This window comes from Sander lucioperca, chromosome 17 (genome assembly GCF_008315115.2).
Source record: "Sander lucioperca isolate FBNREF2018 chromosome 17, SLUC_FBN_1.2, whole genome shotgun sequence".
Lineage (NCBI taxonomy): Eukaryota > Metazoa > Chordata > Actinopteri > Perciformes > Percidae > Sander > Sander lucioperca.
The window spans coordinates 14,428,260-14,447,267 of NC_050189.1; the positions used below are offsets into that span (position 1 = coordinate 14,428,260).

Genomic DNA, 19,008 nt, shown 5'->3' on the forward strand with positions numbered 1-19,008 from the left:
TTTATAAATTTCACATAATGGAAGAAAATGTCTCTATAACACAGTAATCTTTGCAAAAAGTGAATGCGACCACTGTAGTTTTAAGATGGCCATGGCTATAATTCTTTATGGAAAGTACATAGAGGAACTGCACAGTGTTGCCATGATTTGATAGAACACATGATTTTATCTTTCTGAAAATATACAGTAGGTAATCTTCAATACAAGCAGTGGAAATATATGATCTCAGTGTGTTACTGCAGGATGACAAATTCAAATAACCGAGTATAACATAGAACAGTGAACACACAAGAAAAAATATGTCTTCTCTAATTTTTCAATTTAATAGTCCCGCTGCACTTTACTGTATGCAAGTTGCTTGTATTTCATATATCCTGTGCTGCATACTGTAACTAATACCTGCATTCATTGTCATCAGTTTATTTAATCTTTCCATGAATATTTATACAAAGGCTTAAATCAAATGAAAATGTGGTTTCACAGCAAAACTGCAATAGCTGAACAGACAATGACTAAAACACTAAACCCATAGGGATGAGGTGAACCAGCTTTAAAAAAAAAAAACTTTTAGTCTGGTATGACCAGTAGTGTTTGGTGGCTAATGTTAGAAGACGTTAGCAAATGGATTCTTCTCTACTTGTGCTACTGTTAAACAATGTTTTAGCATTTACTATGATCTTGTATTTGCCACTGGTGGCCACAGTGTCTGCTGTTTATCAAAAGTTACATAGTCTTACTTTAAAGTAATAAAGGCTGGCACATTTATGGACTTAAAGAAACATCACATAATCAACCTTACATAAAATGAAGGAGTAAAGTGGCATAAAGTTCTGTTATCTCATTGAACCTTAGAAAAATGTTTAATGCAAATTTGTGCACATAAAACACATACATACAGTACAGTGCATACATAAAGTATTATAAAGTATAAATGCTTTTAATGTTGGCCTACATCAGTATGTCAACACATACCGTACACGTACCTCATAATACACCAGTCCACAACGGACTAAATGCAAACTGACTTGACCATTTTGGATCCAGAGATAATCTTCTGCACCTGCTCATGACAAAAACGTAATGTGACAAAAACAATTGGTGAGCACATTTTGTAGTGTGATTAGAGCATTTGAGGCTGGTGTGTGTATCCTACACAATTATACAGTAGATATAAGCTGTCTGGTTCTTTTTGATACTAAGTAGAAAGCTCTGTGCAAGTCTGAGCTCAAGCAGGAGGTCCAATCCTAGCTTTTTGGGAATCTACTCCTCCAGGGGGGAATGGTGTAATCCATAGTAGCTTTTCCTCTATCAGTCCTTAACATTAACGCAGATACAAGAAGACATAGAAAGCTATTAAATGCACCCATGCTCTGAGGGCAGAACAATTAAGGAATGTCAGTTTCTGAACCTATCAAATACAAAATACTGAAAATGATTTTTTTTTTTTAAAGAAAGGGGGCTGGTATATGGCATATAAAGTGTCAGGCAAACTCTGGTACACCAGCAGTTCATCTTAACTTCACCCCACATCTCAGTCACGCCACACCCATAAACAATGCAAAGAAACACCATATAAAACAAAATTAAATTATAAAAAAACATGATAGAATGGAATCAATATCATATAATATATCAAGTATTCATAATTTACAACAATACAATTGAATAAAAATCAAACCTAAAAAGGAATGTAGTTCTGGAAAAGTACCACTAGAGGTCAGCAAATATTCATGCTCAGATATCCAGTTATACACTTGAAATATTTATCTGCAGTGACAAGTTCCTTCTGCTTGTGGACTAACACTTGACAAAACGTACAGACCTCCACTTCTTTTCTCCAGTTTAACCTCCTTTTAGTTCCACATAGCAGCAGCAGTAGTAGGCGTGGTAAACACTTCAATTCAGCAAAATTCACTTAATTACATTCTTGATATGAAGTCTCACAGTATAGATTTTTTAAATTTTTTTTTAAATCTAACACTTACTTGTATGTGCACAGTGGTCTCAAATGTCTCACTGAATATCATATGCGATCTTGACACTGCATCTGGAGAAAAACATTATTTCCCACGTATCGAAACTGACTCATGCAGTCATAGAAGACATTTTATTCTCAGCAAAGAGTTTTGCTTTTAGAAGTTGTTTTCCATCTCTGGTGGTTAAAGTTGTTTCAATACATTTTTTTAATCAGACTTTGAAAATAATTCCTCTGTCCAGCTTTGGATCCCTTCCCAGGATTGTGTGTGAATGTCTCCGTTCAGTCTCTCGGTAGGCACTCCTCCTCGGTGATGCCCTGAGCCTTGAGCTCCTCCAGAACGTTGTCCAAGTGGCCGGGGTCGGGGTAGCCGTGGCCCGTCAGGTTGGAGCCGAACTCCGTCTTGTGGTGCACCTCGTTCCAGATGACTGTATCTGACTCGCCTGTGGTGCTGGATGTACCCACAGAGAAAATGAGCCGGCGGTCCCACGCTACCAGTAGAAGCCTCAGAACCTGGACGAAGAGATGAAGAAAGAAAAGATGACGCTTTATCCAGTCACATTAACTTCAAACCATACAGGAAGTTCGACAATAGAGAAAAGTTCTCATTTACCTTGCGTCCCTTCTCGCTGTCAGGGAGGTAGCAGTGCCTGGGGAACCCGCGGGCAGTGAAGGGTTTGCCTGGATTTGGGTGCTCTGGGCCCTAAACAGCAAGTCAGCAATTACATTATCCAAGCAAAACCAATAACGCTTCCTGTATTCATCATTTAGAAGCTAGTGTCATGTAAGCATGGGTGAGACTTTACCTGAATGCCAGGAGGGATGTTATAAATTATCCGGATGGTTTTGCAGTCCGGATGGCCGGGTAGCGAGTGGGGGATGACATGGTACTCCATCTTGCCCGGGGGCTGGTTGCCGGTTTTGACTCCGTAGATGGTCTTGCAGGTGGGACACTGCAGGCTACCGTCCTTGTTGCCATTGTTGTACATAGCAACAAGGCATTGGAGGTGGTACTGGTGACCACACTGTGCCAGGCGGCCCACGGACTCGGCTCGGGAGATGCCACCCACGCCTGGGCCTTTGTAGCCCGATGGTCCGGCCAGGGCCTCCATGCAGATGGTGCAGTCCTGAGTACGAAACAAGTACGAAGGATGTTGTTTAGCCATTGAAAACAGGTGTTTTCAAAAGAATGAAATCAAAATAATCATAAAGCAGAACACACCTCCTCTGGGGGATTGCGGACTTTCTGAAGGTACCTCTTCACCACCTCCTCAGGGGTCTTCCCTACGTGACGGAACACAAAGTATGATGATATGTTTAAGACCAAAATGCAGGTGACTGCATATGGGGGAAAAACATGAAGCAGAAGTTATCATCAAACCCACCTTTACGAGCCTGTTTCTTTGTGGTCTTGCGACAGCAGTGGCCCAGACCGGAGACGGGCTTGATGTCACTCTTGCTGACCGGTGGAGGATGAAGCACCAACTTGGGAGGGCGGGTCAGGCAGACAGGAAGTCCTGCTGCGCTCATCAGGATGCCTGTAATGCCTGGATACAGCCAGCAGAGGGGGGGGTGTTAGACACTGTATTTGAGATTTACTCAGCGCGTGATGAGCTCTTTATCCAGGGAATTATCTATTAACCATACTCATAAGGTATGGTCAGTGGAATAAGTCTAGTCATGTAAAAAATGATAACTGTGGTGTCTGTACGGAAGTACATCAGTGCCACTTAAACATTTATTTAAAGAGCTGTAAAGTACAACAAACCTTAACAAACAAGATGCCTCTTCAAAGTCTTAAAAGCTGAATTTTAGACCTATTTTAGAGAAAGTACTTCTGATCGATTTAAAGATAATGAGAAATAATGTACCTGCCAGCGCAGGGTGTACAGGGCTTGATCCATTCAGGTTCTTCACTGGAACAGTTGGCACTCTGAAACACAAGAAAATAATTAAATATGAATCTACAGATTGCTGACATACTAAAAGCAGACATGCAACTTGTCCGGTCACCTCAGCCCAGATTCATGGCGTCAGAATCTGATGAGTCACAAGTAAACAGGTGGAGTGACAGGCAGCATATGCTAGCTTCTTGTTCACCTCAGTCAGCAGGATAAGGAGCTTTTGCCGAGTTATGTAGAGAAACAAACAGGCGTTGCTCATCACAACTTGACTTACTGTCCTATAATTGCCAGCTAGGACTTCCTGCTACGTAAGACTTAAGATTAGGATGTGTATGGCAGCATTAAACAAGGCAAATTAAAGCAAACCAGATATTTTGCTATTTGCTATCTTTGTGTACAACTATACTAGAAAGAAAATAGTTCCTACATGAAACTGCTGCCAACCAGATCTGTGGATTATCCAAAGTGTCAGTCCCTCTAAATCTGTTGATTAAAATATTTAAGACAGTAGTAAACTTTCCCTTATTTTAATGAAATGTCAAACCATCCTTAACCACTGCTGTACTATATCTCCGCTCATTAACAGGTAAAACAGGTGTGTACTTACGGACTGCCAATTCTGATAATAGTCATTTTTCCTGCTTGAAAGCACCAAAGACAAACTCAAGATATTGCCGCAATAATTTCCACTTGTCGCTTCAGTTGACTTGCTCTGGCACTCGTCTGTCCCTGTCTCTCACTTCCTATGGTTGTATGCCAGTGTCACGTCTCCTTCCTCCTTTTATAGGGCTAATCCACCTGTTTCTATCTGTTGACTAAACTCTAGGGCAGAGATCCGTCACAGGAGGGATTACCTGTCAGTTACCACGTCACACTGGCTGCCATAAGGCTGACAGACACGAGCACATACGACTCGTTGACGTAGCCTACTAACACACTGCCACTGCCAAGAGATACATTTCAACTGCCTTGTGTTAATTTGCCTTGTGTACAATTGCCTTTGTTGATTGACCAATAAAGCATCTTTCCCGTCTCTTTCTTTCTTTCTTTCTCTTACACCTGCTATCATAAAATCCTAACCTTGGATTTGGCCAGGGTTATTTCAAAACTTTGCTGTGCTATGTGATCACTTTGACTGTAACTGTAATGTTTGCATTACAACCTACAGTCCCTATAGATTTATTTAGAATGTGCACCATGCTAACAACAAAGAAGGCTTTCATATTGCCACCCACAAGCACTAATCGGGGGAAAGAAATGTCTAAACAGATGCTTTTTATCATTCAAATGGCCAGCTACACTTATGTGTTTTGGGCCTTTGCTACTCGACTACCTAGTAAAGGTATTTGTATCTGTTTCTCTTTCATCTATTTAGTTAATTCATTTTTTCCATGAGGACTACCCACCCTCATGCCTTTTATTCTATGTTTTTGGTCATTCTTCTTCTTTTATGTATGTGTGTTTTAAATATTTTGTCTTACTGTTACTTTATTCTTGCCATTTAGTCTTTCCTCTTGATTTGTGAAATGGGAAAAAATAAAATATATTTTAAAACTGCGCATACATCATTATTAAAAAAAAAAAATCCTTCCCTAAAAATAATTTACTGTCTTTCTCCCCCTACAGTATTGATTACAGTTCATTTAGTATGTATTTTAAAACCTTCAAAACAAGTTTGTTTGTATTTCTACTTAATGCATCTATCTTTTTGTGAGTATTTTTCTCATATTATATAAAGCACACTGTACTACTATTATATATATTTTATACTTTACCATAGATTATGTCTATAACTAAAACCTCTAATTGATATGATGACTAGCAGGGTGCTTTTGATTTTTTTAACCCAATTAAATTCAAAGCAGAGGGTGCGTGATGTCAGATAATGCTCTTTTACAACCCAAAGGAAGCAATACCTGAAAAAAAGAAGAAATCTCCTTTTGAAATATTAAATAAAATGATCTGTCCAGCTATTATTTGACAGTTGATCAGTTATCATATATAGAAAATCTCATTTTACCGAACTTGTTCTTAGGGTAACAATAAGGTAACATAGGCATGTAGATTGAAGTGTAGGCTTTAAGGTTGAATGTTTTGTTCTGGTATAAACAAAAACAGTAACACATTTCTGCACAGTGTTTTCACTAGCGGGAAGAGTCCTTATAAATGATGCAACCATGACACAGAACAATTTACAGTCTGTTCCTTTACCTGACAATATGCTTACACTCTACTCTGTTACTATATTTGCTTGTTTGCCAACAAAGTGTCTAAGCTGTACTGTCAGCTTCCTGTGTGTGTGCCATACATGACTCACAAAGTCACAAAAACATGCTGGCTGACTGACATTGAGGCAGAGAAAGGATGGGAAACAAGAGTCAGTTCGTCCTGTTTCTTTAATCCCAGCTAATCTAGTGGCATTAGAGCAGCCGCCATCTGGACCGCTGGATGATAGAAACATACAAGATGCAGCATATTGCGCCACACACACACACACACACACACACACACACACACACACACACACACACACACACACACACACACACACACACACACACACACACACACACACACACACACACACGTGTAGGTTTTGTGTCAGTGACAGACAGAAATCAAACCCAGGGACCCAGCGCAGTGAGAGGAGAAAGTATCACAGCAGGTGTGTGGACTATAGGCCCTGACACACCAACGACGCCGTCGGACAGTCTGGCGAGGTCATACTGCTAAAACATAATGTCAACTGATGAAGAAATGCTTCGAAATGTCAATAATCCACTTTTTCCCCCAATTGTTTTCTTCTTTAAGTGGCTCAAAACAAAAATGTAAGCCTAATTACCCACATGTACTTCCATGATTGAACTCTACCACTGGGTAGAGCTTTAGGGAGGTGTTCTCTCCACTGCTCCAGTACCCATGTGGTGCACTTATGAATTTGGGGATAAAGCAATAAAATGAGGACAGCAGGAGCACTAAGTGGAGCTTAGACACATAGAAGGAGAGAAGATGAGCGAGCTGTGGAGTGAGCAAGAATCAGAGGCTGATGGGATCAGAGAGACTCTTGATCTGGGACGTTGGCTGTTTTAGCAGCAGGTGCTCTCACCTGATGGGTTGAAAGAATGGGTCAGTCACACAGCTCACCTGACAAATATGCAGATTACTGAAGCATGAATATTAAGCCTGTGGTATTTGGTATTAATCTGAAGCTTAGCTGGATTGCTAATGCCAGGATCCAGAAAGCTGGGGTTCTCTGCTGGGGCGATGTTGGGTTTGCTAACATGGAAATTCTCCACAGCATGTGGTCATTTTTCAATGTTTGATCACAGTACAAGAAGTTGCATGCAGACCTGCTATCAAACACAAATAAAATGACTGCATGTGTTTGACCAATGTGGGAATTTCTTGCATGTTATATTTGAAGCAACTGCATAACAACAATCTAGAGCACCCCAGAAACATCTCTTTCAATGAGACTTAATGATTGGGAGGGAAATGTTACAAAAAGATAGGCTATTTAATTGGAATCTGGTAAAATGTAGATGCTAAAAATGTGTAGCATGCTCACAACAAGGCGCTAAAACAGAAAAAGGAATGATAAAATAGGAACAGCAGTGCTCTTGGTCCGAAAGTCTTCTCGGAACCTCTTTACTACACTGACAACATATGTATATTGCTAACCAGCGCCCTCTGGCTATGGGACCTGGATACTTCCATCATTCATTAACACTGATGCTAACAAATGTTGTGAATCTTTAGACATGTTTGAGGACGTCCATAAATACTTTGAATAATAATCTAGTCTGATATTCTACGAAAAAGTTAAATAACTAGTAAAAAATCTTAAAATAAAACCTACTCCTTCTCTCCCAATACAAAGTCCATAATCTAGAAATATTACTACAAACAAGATGTCTCCTACTTCATAGTAAAGTTCATTCTCAGATTATTTTGTGCACTGGAGGCTTCAAGTTTCCACATCACACTTCTCGTTCCCTACACGTCTGAAACTTAGATTTAAAGTGAGCACAGACAAAATGTGTTGCTTCTGTCACCAAACATTTAACCTAATTTCCCAGTGAATAACATCTGCCAGTATAACTGGTGACACAGCTAGCAGCACTTTTATTAGCACTGTGTCTAGAATGAAGATACACCCCTCCACATACTGTGATTAAAGGCCCATAAGAAGACATCTGAAAACTTCTCAAATTTTTTTTTGTTGTGATTGTGCTCAAACTCAAAGAGAAATCTGAGGACAAGAAGACCACTGATGGAAATATCAATCATTCCATAACGATGGGGGCATCCCAGATGTTACAGACCCGTTCCAGATGTAGTTTGCTAAGTAAAACCCACAGCGTGCCTTTTTTACAATCAGCCCATGTTTCATATTTTCAAAGTTATCCAGACATCAGTTAACCTGCTTTGTGAAACAAGCCCCTGGTTGCCACGGTTAACAAAGCCAAGTGCTTACACACACATAACCATAAAGTATTTTCCAGACTTTTCTGATTTTTTGAGGCCCCCGAGCGAAAAATTGTTTGCATGAAAAATATACAAATTATGTAAATGTATGTGTGTGTGTGTGTGTGTGTGTGTGTGTGTAAAATAAATCCATCATTAAGGGGTTGCATGATAAATGTCTGGAATGTGAAACACTTGTGAGAGCTCAGCTTGTTCAATGTGAATGCTTTTCATTGTATTTCCATTGAAATGAACAAGCCCGATGGACTTTGTCACAAAGATTAAAGGCTCATGAATGCTAATGAGCGCTGATGTCAGACACTGTGTAATGAGGGTTCAAACTAATTATAATGTCCTGTCTAAATTGATTGTCTTATAAATCCTGTTCAGTTGGTCTCATTTAGTTTCATACAGTATATTGATAAGGGATGTAGTCTCTGTGAAGATGTCATTTGAATGCCACAAACATTAAGTGACCATTAAAATGTCCTAAACTAGCTGGCATTCAAACTGCCCACTGCTTATATACTTTTTATAATATCATTTTACAATTTGTCCATCTTTTCCGTGTTTTGTCTGTCAACATGTGTTTATACATATGTTTGTATTCTTATATTATGTAAGTTGTCTTTTTAGCCTTAATGCTCACCAGCTTGTCACTAACTGTTTGGTGCTGGGCAGGTAGCTGACAGTGGATTTTGTTTGGTGTTGCACTGAAAGCAGCTGTCTGCTGCTGCTAGTGGGTGATAATTCTCAATTTGACCGACCCTTTTTATGTTGCACATAGTCATTTGATCCACTGTTAATATGACAATATTGATTATTGCAGCTTTAAGCTTCAAGCTAATCATTTAACCAATTCAGTATTGCATTTACAGTCAATGAGCACTACACCCTGTTTTTTTCATTTACATAAATATAAAAGCCTTTTTAAATAGTTGTGTGGAAGAAGATTTTAATGTGGGACTAAACTGAAACTGTGTACTAAGTAACAATTTTGAATTCTTTGGATGGGTGGTTTTTGTAGGAATGTAAAGCTTGCTTTAATATGCTCCATTGGAAATCCATACACATTACATTTCATACATACATTTCCAGCAGGTTTCTTACATTTTCTTGGATGATAGAACCCTTTTGACTGTAAATGAATATTTTGAGCGAACTCATATACATACAGTGGTTGTGTACTCACCCAGAGGCGATAAGGGCACGTGACTGAGCCATGGCGATACGCTGCAGTGCAGGTCGGCTCAGCCCTGCTAGGCTGGACCGGGGTGGCAGAGGGGCTGCGCAGGCAGCAGCACCAGATGAAGACACTGGACCAAGGACGCGGGCAGAAGGCGAGGGCGTGCAGGTGGAGGCGGCTGTGGAGATGATAGGTGGGCCTGGAGCGGGCACTGTAGGCGCAGAACAGGAAGCAGAGAGGGAGGACGAGGTGGAGGGGTGAGGGGGAGAGGTGGCAGCAGATGAGAGTGTGCTGGAGGGTGGAGGAGGAGGTGGTGGGGGAGGGGGAGGAGGGAGAGGTGGAGGAGGGGGACGGGTGGAGGAAATGGACAAGGCGGCGGTGGCTGAGCCAAGGAGGGAAAGTGAGTGGGTGAAGCCTCCTCCATAACCAAAGCTGGCACTGCCAACACCACTACCACCGACGATTCCAACACCTCCTGCACCACCCATACCACCTAGACTAAAGCCACCTGTCGCCCCAACTATGGACGTCCTGTGGGGGGAAAATGACCGTGACAGGGAAGGAGGTCGAGGGAGGGTTAGTGAGTACGACCCTCCTGGGACAGGGTAACTGCTGATTTTGGGACTAGGTGGTTTGGTCTGTGGCGGTCGTCGACCTAGAGTGTGAGCAGACATGGCGCCTGCTTTGACACTTAGCACCAACATACACTGCTGACAGGCGCAGGGCTGTCCCAAGGAGGTGATGGATGAGGCAGGGAGTGCCCCACTGGGATATGCGCTGCCGTTTCCAGTCCCACTGCTGCTCATCCGCATCCCCATGCCCACTCCAGATACATCCACACCAAGCAGTCCTCCATGGCTGGGCATGGACATGGGCCCCCAGGCGTGGTGGGATTTGGGCAGGGGCCCGGACACCAGCGGGTAAGCCAGGTCGGAGCGGCGCTGGATGCGGCGGCAGCGCTGTGTCTGCCCGTTGATTTGGGTCATGCTTTCAAAGTCAATAAGGTAGCAGAAACCCAGCGGCGCCAGGTCAAGCCAGGGCTGCTGACGATCGCGTGCTGCCTGGATTGCGATGCCCACCTCCGTGTCGTAGGCCGTCCAACTGCCAGTGTCGTTCTCCCACTCCCACAACCAGCCCTGGCCTGGCGCTGAGGTGGGGTCGTAGAAGCTACGTCGTACCGGTCGAAGGGTACCTAAGGCAGTAATTAGGAGGTCAGAAAAATGCAAAAGATTCATGCACAGTATTACAATTTGAAAAAGGTGCAACAACTGCTAGTAATACAGTCATATTGCATTTGGATTATTACCATGAATAGCACTTTGGACAGATTTACTGCTTGATTTTTACATGTGCAAGACTTCTACTGTAACTATAAAGTCTGATCATCTTTCTCTTTTAAGCCTGAACTACTATCATGACACTTGGTGGCTGCAATAGGAGGTAAGTGGCTGACTGTCGTATTTACTGTGGACAAGTAGATTGCAACCTTAACAAATTCAACATGTCTGTGTTTGCTTGCTAAGAATTTGGGCAAACAGGTTGCCCCTGGAAACAGCACACGGTGTTCTGAATTCTGATTGGCTGGCAGCCTTGATCCGACCCAAAGCTGGCTGTGTTTGCTTTCCCAGGGTGTCCAGAGAAACTCTACAGAGTTCTTATACTGTAAAGCATTCACATATCAAACCCTGTGTCTGAAACACAAAGGGGTGCAAAGATTTCTCAAAGATGAGTGAGCTTGAATCTAGAAGTGAGAGATGAAACCTTTTTGGGATCACAAGGCAGTTTTGTCAGAACTGTAAAATGCACTTCATGTACTTTTTACAGTATACTGTAAAATTAAACATTTGAAATACATGTAGGATCAAACATATATCAAAACATTTCCGAAGTAAAGAACAAAAATAATCTCATATATGACACAACTCATATAGAAACAGTTTGAATGTGTACCATACAGTGTGTGTGTGTGTGTGTGTGTGTGTGTGTGTGTGTGTGGTACAGTAGGCCTAGACATTTAACAAGACAACAAGGGAGTTCATTCATTAGATCTGCTCCCATCAACCTCATTTTAACAATGACCTCAGACTCCTGAACACCCCCCCCCCCTTCCTCCTCACTATCTAATATTTAGACAGCACCCCTATTTCAGTTTCTGCTGGATTTGGAAAACAAACTTCACAAAGGTTTTTGTCAGCCAATGTTGAGAGGGGGGGTGGGGGGGTGTTGGGTTCTCTGCCAAAGTTAGACATCTGACAACTGACAATTCCTGGCTTTGTCTTACTGCTCTGCTTGCCTCTCTTTCATGAAGCTTTAACTTGTGAAGGATGGTGTCTTATGCCCATATTCTGCTATAAAAGGCAATGGTGCTGATGACAGTGTTTGCAGTAAAAAATAAAATGAATCTGTGGCTATGACTGGACACTTCAGCTGTGGCCTAGGTGCCACATGCAAACACACAAAGGTCCAACTTCACCACTGACACCTTTTAAAATCACACACACACACACACACACACACACACACACACACACACACACACACACACACACACACACACACACACACACACACACACACACACAGCATCTCTCCCTGTCATTTAAATATAATGTAGGCTAACATAATACAGGAAAGGTGTAAAATATGGGAAACAAGATTTACGGATCCACAATAAAAATAATAGCACTGATGTCATTGCTGGAGAAATAAGAAGCCACTTTGCAGCAAAACACTTCCACAGGGCATCAACTTCTGGAGCAGAATCAACATAAGGGCTTGCAAAGATAAAGTAGACACATGAGCAATAAAAAGGCCTCCATCAGGCCCGGCTACACCGTATACACCCTCCGCCCTGTGTCTCTCTCCTCTCTGCTTCTCACCTGTGTCTTGTCGGAACTGGTGCATGGAATGCAAATCGATGATGTAGGGCGAGAGGCGAGAGTCCACCTGGCCGAGGACAACACTACCACACCGCGGGTCGCTCCGGATGACTGCCTCGATGTGATGACAGACAGCCGGGCTGTAGGGCCGCCAGCGTCCGTGCTCGTTCAGCCATTCCCATACAACTACAGCGGATGCTAGTAACATCCTACTCCTGCAAAGGTGAAAAAATACAACTGACAATAGGGTGGCATAAATAAAACCGAAACCGCGGGGATGGTGGGCATTTAAAGACACCCTGCTGCTGCTCCGCCGTGCATCCCTGCGCACAGCGGCGCTGCATCCATCTTGGGCAGTTTGCAACCCAGATGTGTTTCCTATCTGTGCATATAAATATATATATTTGGCATGACACTACATGCAAACTGTACCTTCCATGTTTGTAGTTTCGGTTATGCAGCAATTAGTAGGTCCTTTTATCACACGACGAGGCTACAGAGAGTTTCAGGGCGCAAAAGCCTTGCAGGATGGTTGCATTTTACTCCCTATGCAGATGAGTGACGTCTACTGAAATCACAATCAAGTTAGGGTGAGAGGAGAAAATGCAACTTGGATGCTCACGGTGGTGCGGCACTCTTAAAGTAGGTTACTGTGACAGACTGGCTCTTATTGTTGCAATGCAAGGTTGCTCTTTTCTTCTTCTTTTTTTTTTTTTTTTTTTTTAACCAAATCTGTGCTATCTGTTAGGGAAGATCAGATTCCTGAAAGCAAATAATATTTACCGGGTTAGATTGTCTCCAGTTAAATTACTGCTTTGTAGAACAGTTTGGATGCTTTAATGTTCCATCTGTCACTGTGAGAATGTCTTCAGTCTTGAGGTACAATCCCGGATTTCTGGTTACATAATTGCTTTGATGCTGTGTCACTACAGTTATGTTTACTTTAAATCGGGCTTAGTCTACTTATTGGTTCATAATGTCTCGATCGAGTGGATCTCACACTAAAGATAATTTGGCCGGTGAAAAATACGTTTGACATTCGCGTGTGTGAACCTTTTATATATATATGTCAATGGTGTGAACACTCCCACACTCACGCTCTTTGAAGACCTCTCACATCCAATCCCATTTGAGCAAGTGTTCCGTCTGGCCAATCACGAATTTCCTTCTGTGATCATCTCACACGCTCTTTGTTAACTGTATCGCTAGAATAAATTGTATTTCGAAATGTTTTTATATTCATTTCTTCGCAGCTTTACATAGTTTTCTATCTTGTTACATGTTTTATAGTCCGATATCTAAAAAGCGTGGAGATGCCGGGGATTGAACCCGGGACCTCATACATGCGAAGCATGCGCTCTACCACTGAGCTACATCCCCATTGGTCAACGGAAGTACAACAACTTATTTTGAATGTTCTTCCGTCATCGAGGTTGATCATGTCATGTATCATGCATGTCTCAACAAAGAAGTCAATACCAACGAGAAAAAGTTTCTTCTTTTTTTTATTAATTTTTTTTTACAGTGTACAACGTCTCAAAAAAAAAACCGTTCATGAACTGCCTTTCAATACAATATATTCATTAAACATGTAGCCTATGTCAATGGTTTTGAGTTAGAAACTTTATTGTAGTTTCATTTCATGGTATCATAATTACATCCTTTAACAGCTATATATAGAGCTTAATGTCATAGTTTTGCAGTACATTCAACATAATGATTTCTACTGATCTACTTTTACTACACATTACGCAAGGTAGGCTAACTAACAGTAGCCTACCTTAACTAACTTGAGGAAAGTTTGACTCATCATCAGTTCACATTTGAGAAGCTGGAACCTTTTACATTTTGTTTTCTTTGCTTAAAAATGACTTAACTTTTCTGGGGATCGAACAATCATTCAATCGACTAATTGTTTTGACATTAAGAACAATACAAAAACAGTCAAATCTGTCTTGTTTATCTGTTTTGAAGTTTCATGTAAATTAGACAAACACATTTAAAGCAGTAAAAAAACATATGCCACAGTCCACAATATACAGCATGAAATACGCTGACACAGTAATAAAACATTTAATTTGACCAGTTTTACTGATATGGGTTTACTTTAGGTAAGGTAAACTCTTACACAAACATTCAAAATCCAATCCAGTGTAGGCTACTCCTGCATATTTACAACGACTTCATTCATCAATCACCTTTTTTAACAGGAAGTGGAATTAAGACCAGAGCCATAGCTACCATTGAGGACAAATGTTTTTTAGTGAGAATTAATGAGGTTTTAGCAACCTGCAAATGGAAACTTGTTTGTTTTATAGGGTGGCTCCGGTACTTTTAGGCCAACACAGTGTAGAACAGCATTTACACATTTATGTTGGGAAATAAAATTTACAGAAAAACATATTTTAACAGCTAATTAGGGAATTTGGACTCATGACTCATTAATGTTTCTTTTTAAATTCTGTTTTCACAGTGCAGTCATATCACTGTCCTTGCCCTCACCTCCCTCTTCCTCAGACCAGATGGCACTACCAGAGAATGGCTTTAGATCTATCAACAGTCCAGCCCCTCCACTTGCTTCACCTTTACCTTCCTCATCTCCCACTTTCTCCTCTGTGTCTCCCTTTGCCTCTTCCTGATCTGTTGGCCTGGCTTGCCCCCCTGCCTCCGAACCCTCCAGACTTGAGTTATCATCTGAAGTGTCACCTCCTTTTCCAGACTTCTCCTCCTCCTCCTGGTCATCTCCCTCGCTGTAACTCCCCTGGCTACCACCCTCATCCGACTGTACAGCCTCAAATCGGACTTCCTGCATTTCCTCTTCATCCTCCCCGGAATCACTTTGAGGCCACAGCTGGACTCCGAAACGTGTCCCTAGAGCTAAAGCTGTACCTCTCACCCGGTCCCTGATCCCTCCTTCCTTATACACCAAGCGGCGCACAGTATATTCTCCATTGGCCTCCCTGTTCAACTTCTTGTACAAGAAGATCAACAATGAAATTAAGCCGATTAGGCAGAAAAAAAGGATCAGCACAGTCTGATTGGAGGGTGCCATGCCGGTGTTCTCAGGGTCAGTCATGCCTGAAGTGAAAAGAGAGAAAAGGGGTTAGGATGGTCCCATCCACTGTGGATGGACTCCAAAAACAACAAATATATCCCAAAGTGGATCATCCACATTGGGATTTATTTGTTATTTTTGGAGTCTATTCAGTGGCACTGTCTCTTGAAGAAATAGTTTGCCATTTATGCTTGGCGTTCAAGTGGTTACGTTGTGAGAACGCCGCTGCTAAGAAACGGCAACATGGTCACTTGTCATTCTTTGCTTTTTTTCCAAGAAATGTAGACTCACGTTGTATTTCAACTCCATGCAGAGGAACAAGAAATTAGAAGACAAAGGTGACATCTTTTTGTATAAATTAACAGTTACTTAGTAGCTATACTCTATAAGACTAAAATTACAATATATTGAATAACCATCCACCGAAAAATTTACTTCCATGGCCTCAGCCATTTCTGAAAACACAACTCGTTAACTTGGAGGTTGTGAATACAACAAGAGGGGGGTATTCATATGGACTCTTGAACTCTTGAACACGCTAAACACGAGCCTAAAGGCAGCATATGTAGCCAAAGTAGCTGGTTAGCTTAGCTTAGCATAAAGACTGGAAACGGAGAAACGACTAGCCTAGCTCTGTCCAAAGGCTCCAGGCTCAGTAAAAAATATTCTAACACATAACCACCCGTAAAACTCCAAATTTTTGTTTTTAAACTTGAACAGACTTGCTGTTTACCTGTTTCCAGTCTTAATGCTAAGCTAGGCTGGCTGGATGCTCTTGATATTTACACTATTTTATACAGTGAGTATATATATATATATATATATATATATATATATATATATATATATATATGTATGTATATATATATATATATATATATATATATATATATATATATATATATATATATATACCGTACAGACATGAGAGTGGTATCAAGCCTCTCATCTAGCATAAAAGTGAATAAGTGTATTTTCTTACAGGTCATATGATTTTTTTAAAATAGAGTAGCCCTTTTATTAGATGATTCCAGCAAATAAATCCACATTTTACTGGAGGCATCATAAAACAGGTTGACACAGATGCTGAACATTATGTGGGCTGTTTGAACCAGGCCTCAATCCTTTGCTATTTCTTTCCAAGAGCACCAGAAATCCTTTCAGTTATCAAGCTGTAAATCCCACAAAACAGAGACAGATTAGATTTAGAAATGTACTTTACCGCTTTAGAAAAGTCTCTGTTGAGTAGAAAGGTCCCACTGGCTTGGTGTCACAGTTTCAGGCAGAATTGTGCAGTCAAACTCGTACTTTAAAGCAGTTGTGAAGTTTTCATCAGAAGGAGATCCATTGGAAATGTATATTCAGGATCTAGAAGAAAGAAAATTAGAAAACTAAAAACAGTCCATGGTGCTTCCAGCCAAACCTTTAGATGGCCTAACATAAAAGATTATCCATGCAATTTAATTTTGCTGTGGTATTTCAGGTTTTACACACTCAGAATTAAGCAGATTACCAAGAAATTACAATAATTCTGTTTTAAAAATCCACTCCATGGTGGTATTATATTTTGGAAGCTGCTCAATTTTAACATTACAATATATTACTTCAATACAGACATCTAATCCTGACACAATTGTAATAAAAAAAAGTCACCATCAACGCTAGCTGAAATGTAACCAATGGTTCTTAATTGCAATATACAAACGTACGCTGCAGATGAAACAGGAAGTATGTATTGCCTTTATCTTGTTTGACTGTAAACTGTGTGCATTGTCTGGGGTGACAGGAAGCTAGCAGACCGCTCGCAGCGTTGCTGGTTTCCTGTCAAAATGATAATTGAACAGCATCAGTCAACCTGCCATGGGAGGGAACTTTTTAGTCATGCTTAATTAGACTCCTAGAGATCGGACATAAAGCATTACAACATAATGTTTAGTAAAAAAATTAAAATATGGATGTGAAATAAGTGAACTTAACATGCTATAAACACTGAAATGCATGAGGATAACTGACCTAGGTGGTAAATGAATGCCTTCAATACTGTAATTATACAACCATTTAAAACATAAAGTCTATTAAGTCAAATATTCAAGTATCTTAACTCCAAAATATGTATATACAGAGCTGTAATAAACACAGAAGAGCAGACAAACCATGAGGCATTCGTATTATGATTAATTAAGAATAGACATAAATGTGTGCAGCAAAAACGAGTAAAGAGGCAAACTATTAAAAAAGGCAGGAAACACTTACCAAAGTTGTGAGCAGAAGAAAAAGTTAGTGGTGCCAGAACATGAACACTGTAAAGAGACTCACTTGTGTAATTTAAGGTACTTTTGAACTGTGTAACAGCATGTGTGTGTGCGTGTGTGTGTGTGTGTGTGTGTGTGTGTGAGAGAGGAGACAGAGAGAAAACGAGAGAAGGGGTGGGTGATGCATGAAATGTGGTGAAGAAAGCTCGCTGCAGCCCTTTGAGGTAGGTGGAGGCTGAAGGGGGTGAGAACACAGATTAAAGACAATGTCAAGCAGGGTGTGGTGGAAAGCACAGATAGGAAAATGTGCTATTTATTTATGGAAAGAGGAAGACATACACATTTGAATTTTTTCCTGCAAAGTTGACTTGTGTCACTTTCAGCCTGCAGCACAGGTGCAGGTGACATTATGCAACATATATTAAGTGCATTTGGGGAACATTCATACTCTTTGTCGACTACAATTTACTCACAGGAAATACATGTACAGTATATTTATTTCCTGTGACACATTTCAACCTAGCACAAGCATACAGATATGTCAGCGGGTTGTCGATAACACATTGACTCCCATAAGGGCAACTGAGGTTTTATAAAGTGGAAGATATGTATCTTTTAACATTACACTGAAAAAGAGGGGTCTAATAGTGTTACATGAGTCCAAGACAATCCCAAGAACTAAAGATCCTAATGATTCTTTGATTTATGCAAAACATTAAGGTTATTATTATATTCTACAGATTTGAACCTATCAGAAAAAAACAGATCAATTCCAAACAATGTTCTCGGCTTCTTAATGTGAAACAAGTTGACCACATCCTGTTTTCACTCCGGGGGCCAGGCAGCCACAGCCCCTAGCATACAAAGACAGCCGTACCAAATCTCTACAGTCAATTTACATCGCGTTACCCAGTTGAGGACATAAACATCAGTCACAGATTGAGATGGAGAATACCCGCCGAGTCACAAAATGTTTTTGGTTAAAAAAAAAAAAACAATATACAGGGTGTCAGGAAGCTCAACACCCTCCCCTTTGCCCCCAAGAACTCTGGACTCTGACCCCCCCCTGACTCAGCACTGGCCACTTTATAATAAAGACATTCAGGAACTCTACCTTCTATTCTATTGCCCATTTCAATATCTTTATCTTTAGTTTTCTCTACTGTTTGATTTTGCCTTACATTTGCACTATTTAGAATGTATTATTGTATTGTACATATTACTTATGTTTTTAATTGTATACATAACTTATCTTTCTTCATCTTATTTGTATATATGTCTCATCTTTTT

General features: G+C 40.8%; 2 protein-coding genes and 1 non-coding gene across 6 annotated transcripts; all 3 read right to left on the reverse strand.

Moving 5' to 3' along the window:
- Nucleotides 1-841: 841 nt before the first annotated feature.
- dtx4a (deltex 4, E3 ubiquitin ligase a) lies at nucleotides 842-13,421 on the reverse strand. The gene is made up of 10 exons (XM_035993641.1): nucleotides 13,195-13,421; nucleotides 12,844-12,979; nucleotides 12,412-12,626; nucleotides 9,539-10,724; nucleotides 3,847-3,908; nucleotides 3,361-3,522; nucleotides 3,198-3,259; nucleotides 2,782-3,102; nucleotides 2,589-2,678; nucleotides 842-2,488 (listed from the first exon to the last, which is right to left on the reverse strand). Exons 3-10 carry the CDS (start codon nucleotides 12,617-12,619, stop codon nucleotides 2,258-2,260), a joined length of 2,322 nt encoding a protein of 773 aa, XP_035849534.1. The 5' UTR covers nucleotides 12,620-12,626; nucleotides 12,844-12,979; nucleotides 13,195-13,421; the 3' UTR covers nucleotides 842-2,257.
- A 298-nt stretch (nucleotides 13,422-13,719) lies between these two features.
- Nucleotides 13,720-13,791, reverse strand: trnaa-cgc. The gene has a single exon. It is a non-coding gene; the product is annotated as a tRNA-Ala (tRNA).
- Nucleotides 13,792-13,918: 127 nt separating this feature from the next.
- Nucleotides 13,919-17,844, reverse strand: si:ch211-119e14.1 (sodium/potassium/calcium exchanger 1). 4 transcript variants are annotated; one of them, XM_035993643.1, is made up of 4 exons: nucleotides 17,720-17,838; nucleotides 17,206-17,287; nucleotides 16,689-16,834; nucleotides 13,919-15,489 (listed from the first exon to the last, which is right to left on the reverse strand). In XM_035993643.1, the coding sequence occupies exon 4, from the start codon at nucleotides 15,485-15,487 to the stop codon at nucleotides 14,879-14,881; it is 609 nt and encodes a 202-aa protein (XP_035849536.1). In that variant the 5' UTR covers nucleotides 15,488-15,489; nucleotides 16,689-16,834; nucleotides 17,206-17,287; nucleotides 17,720-17,838; the 3' UTR covers nucleotides 13,919-14,878. The 4 variants fall into 4 exon arrangements, with proteins under 4 accessions (XP_035849536.1, XP_031154303.1, XP_031154304.1 ...); XM_031298443.2 differs by having other exon boundaries at nucleotides 17,176-17,287; XM_031298444.2 differs by having other exon boundaries at nucleotides 17,120-17,287.
- Nucleotides 17,845-19,008: the final 1,164 nt, after the last annotated feature.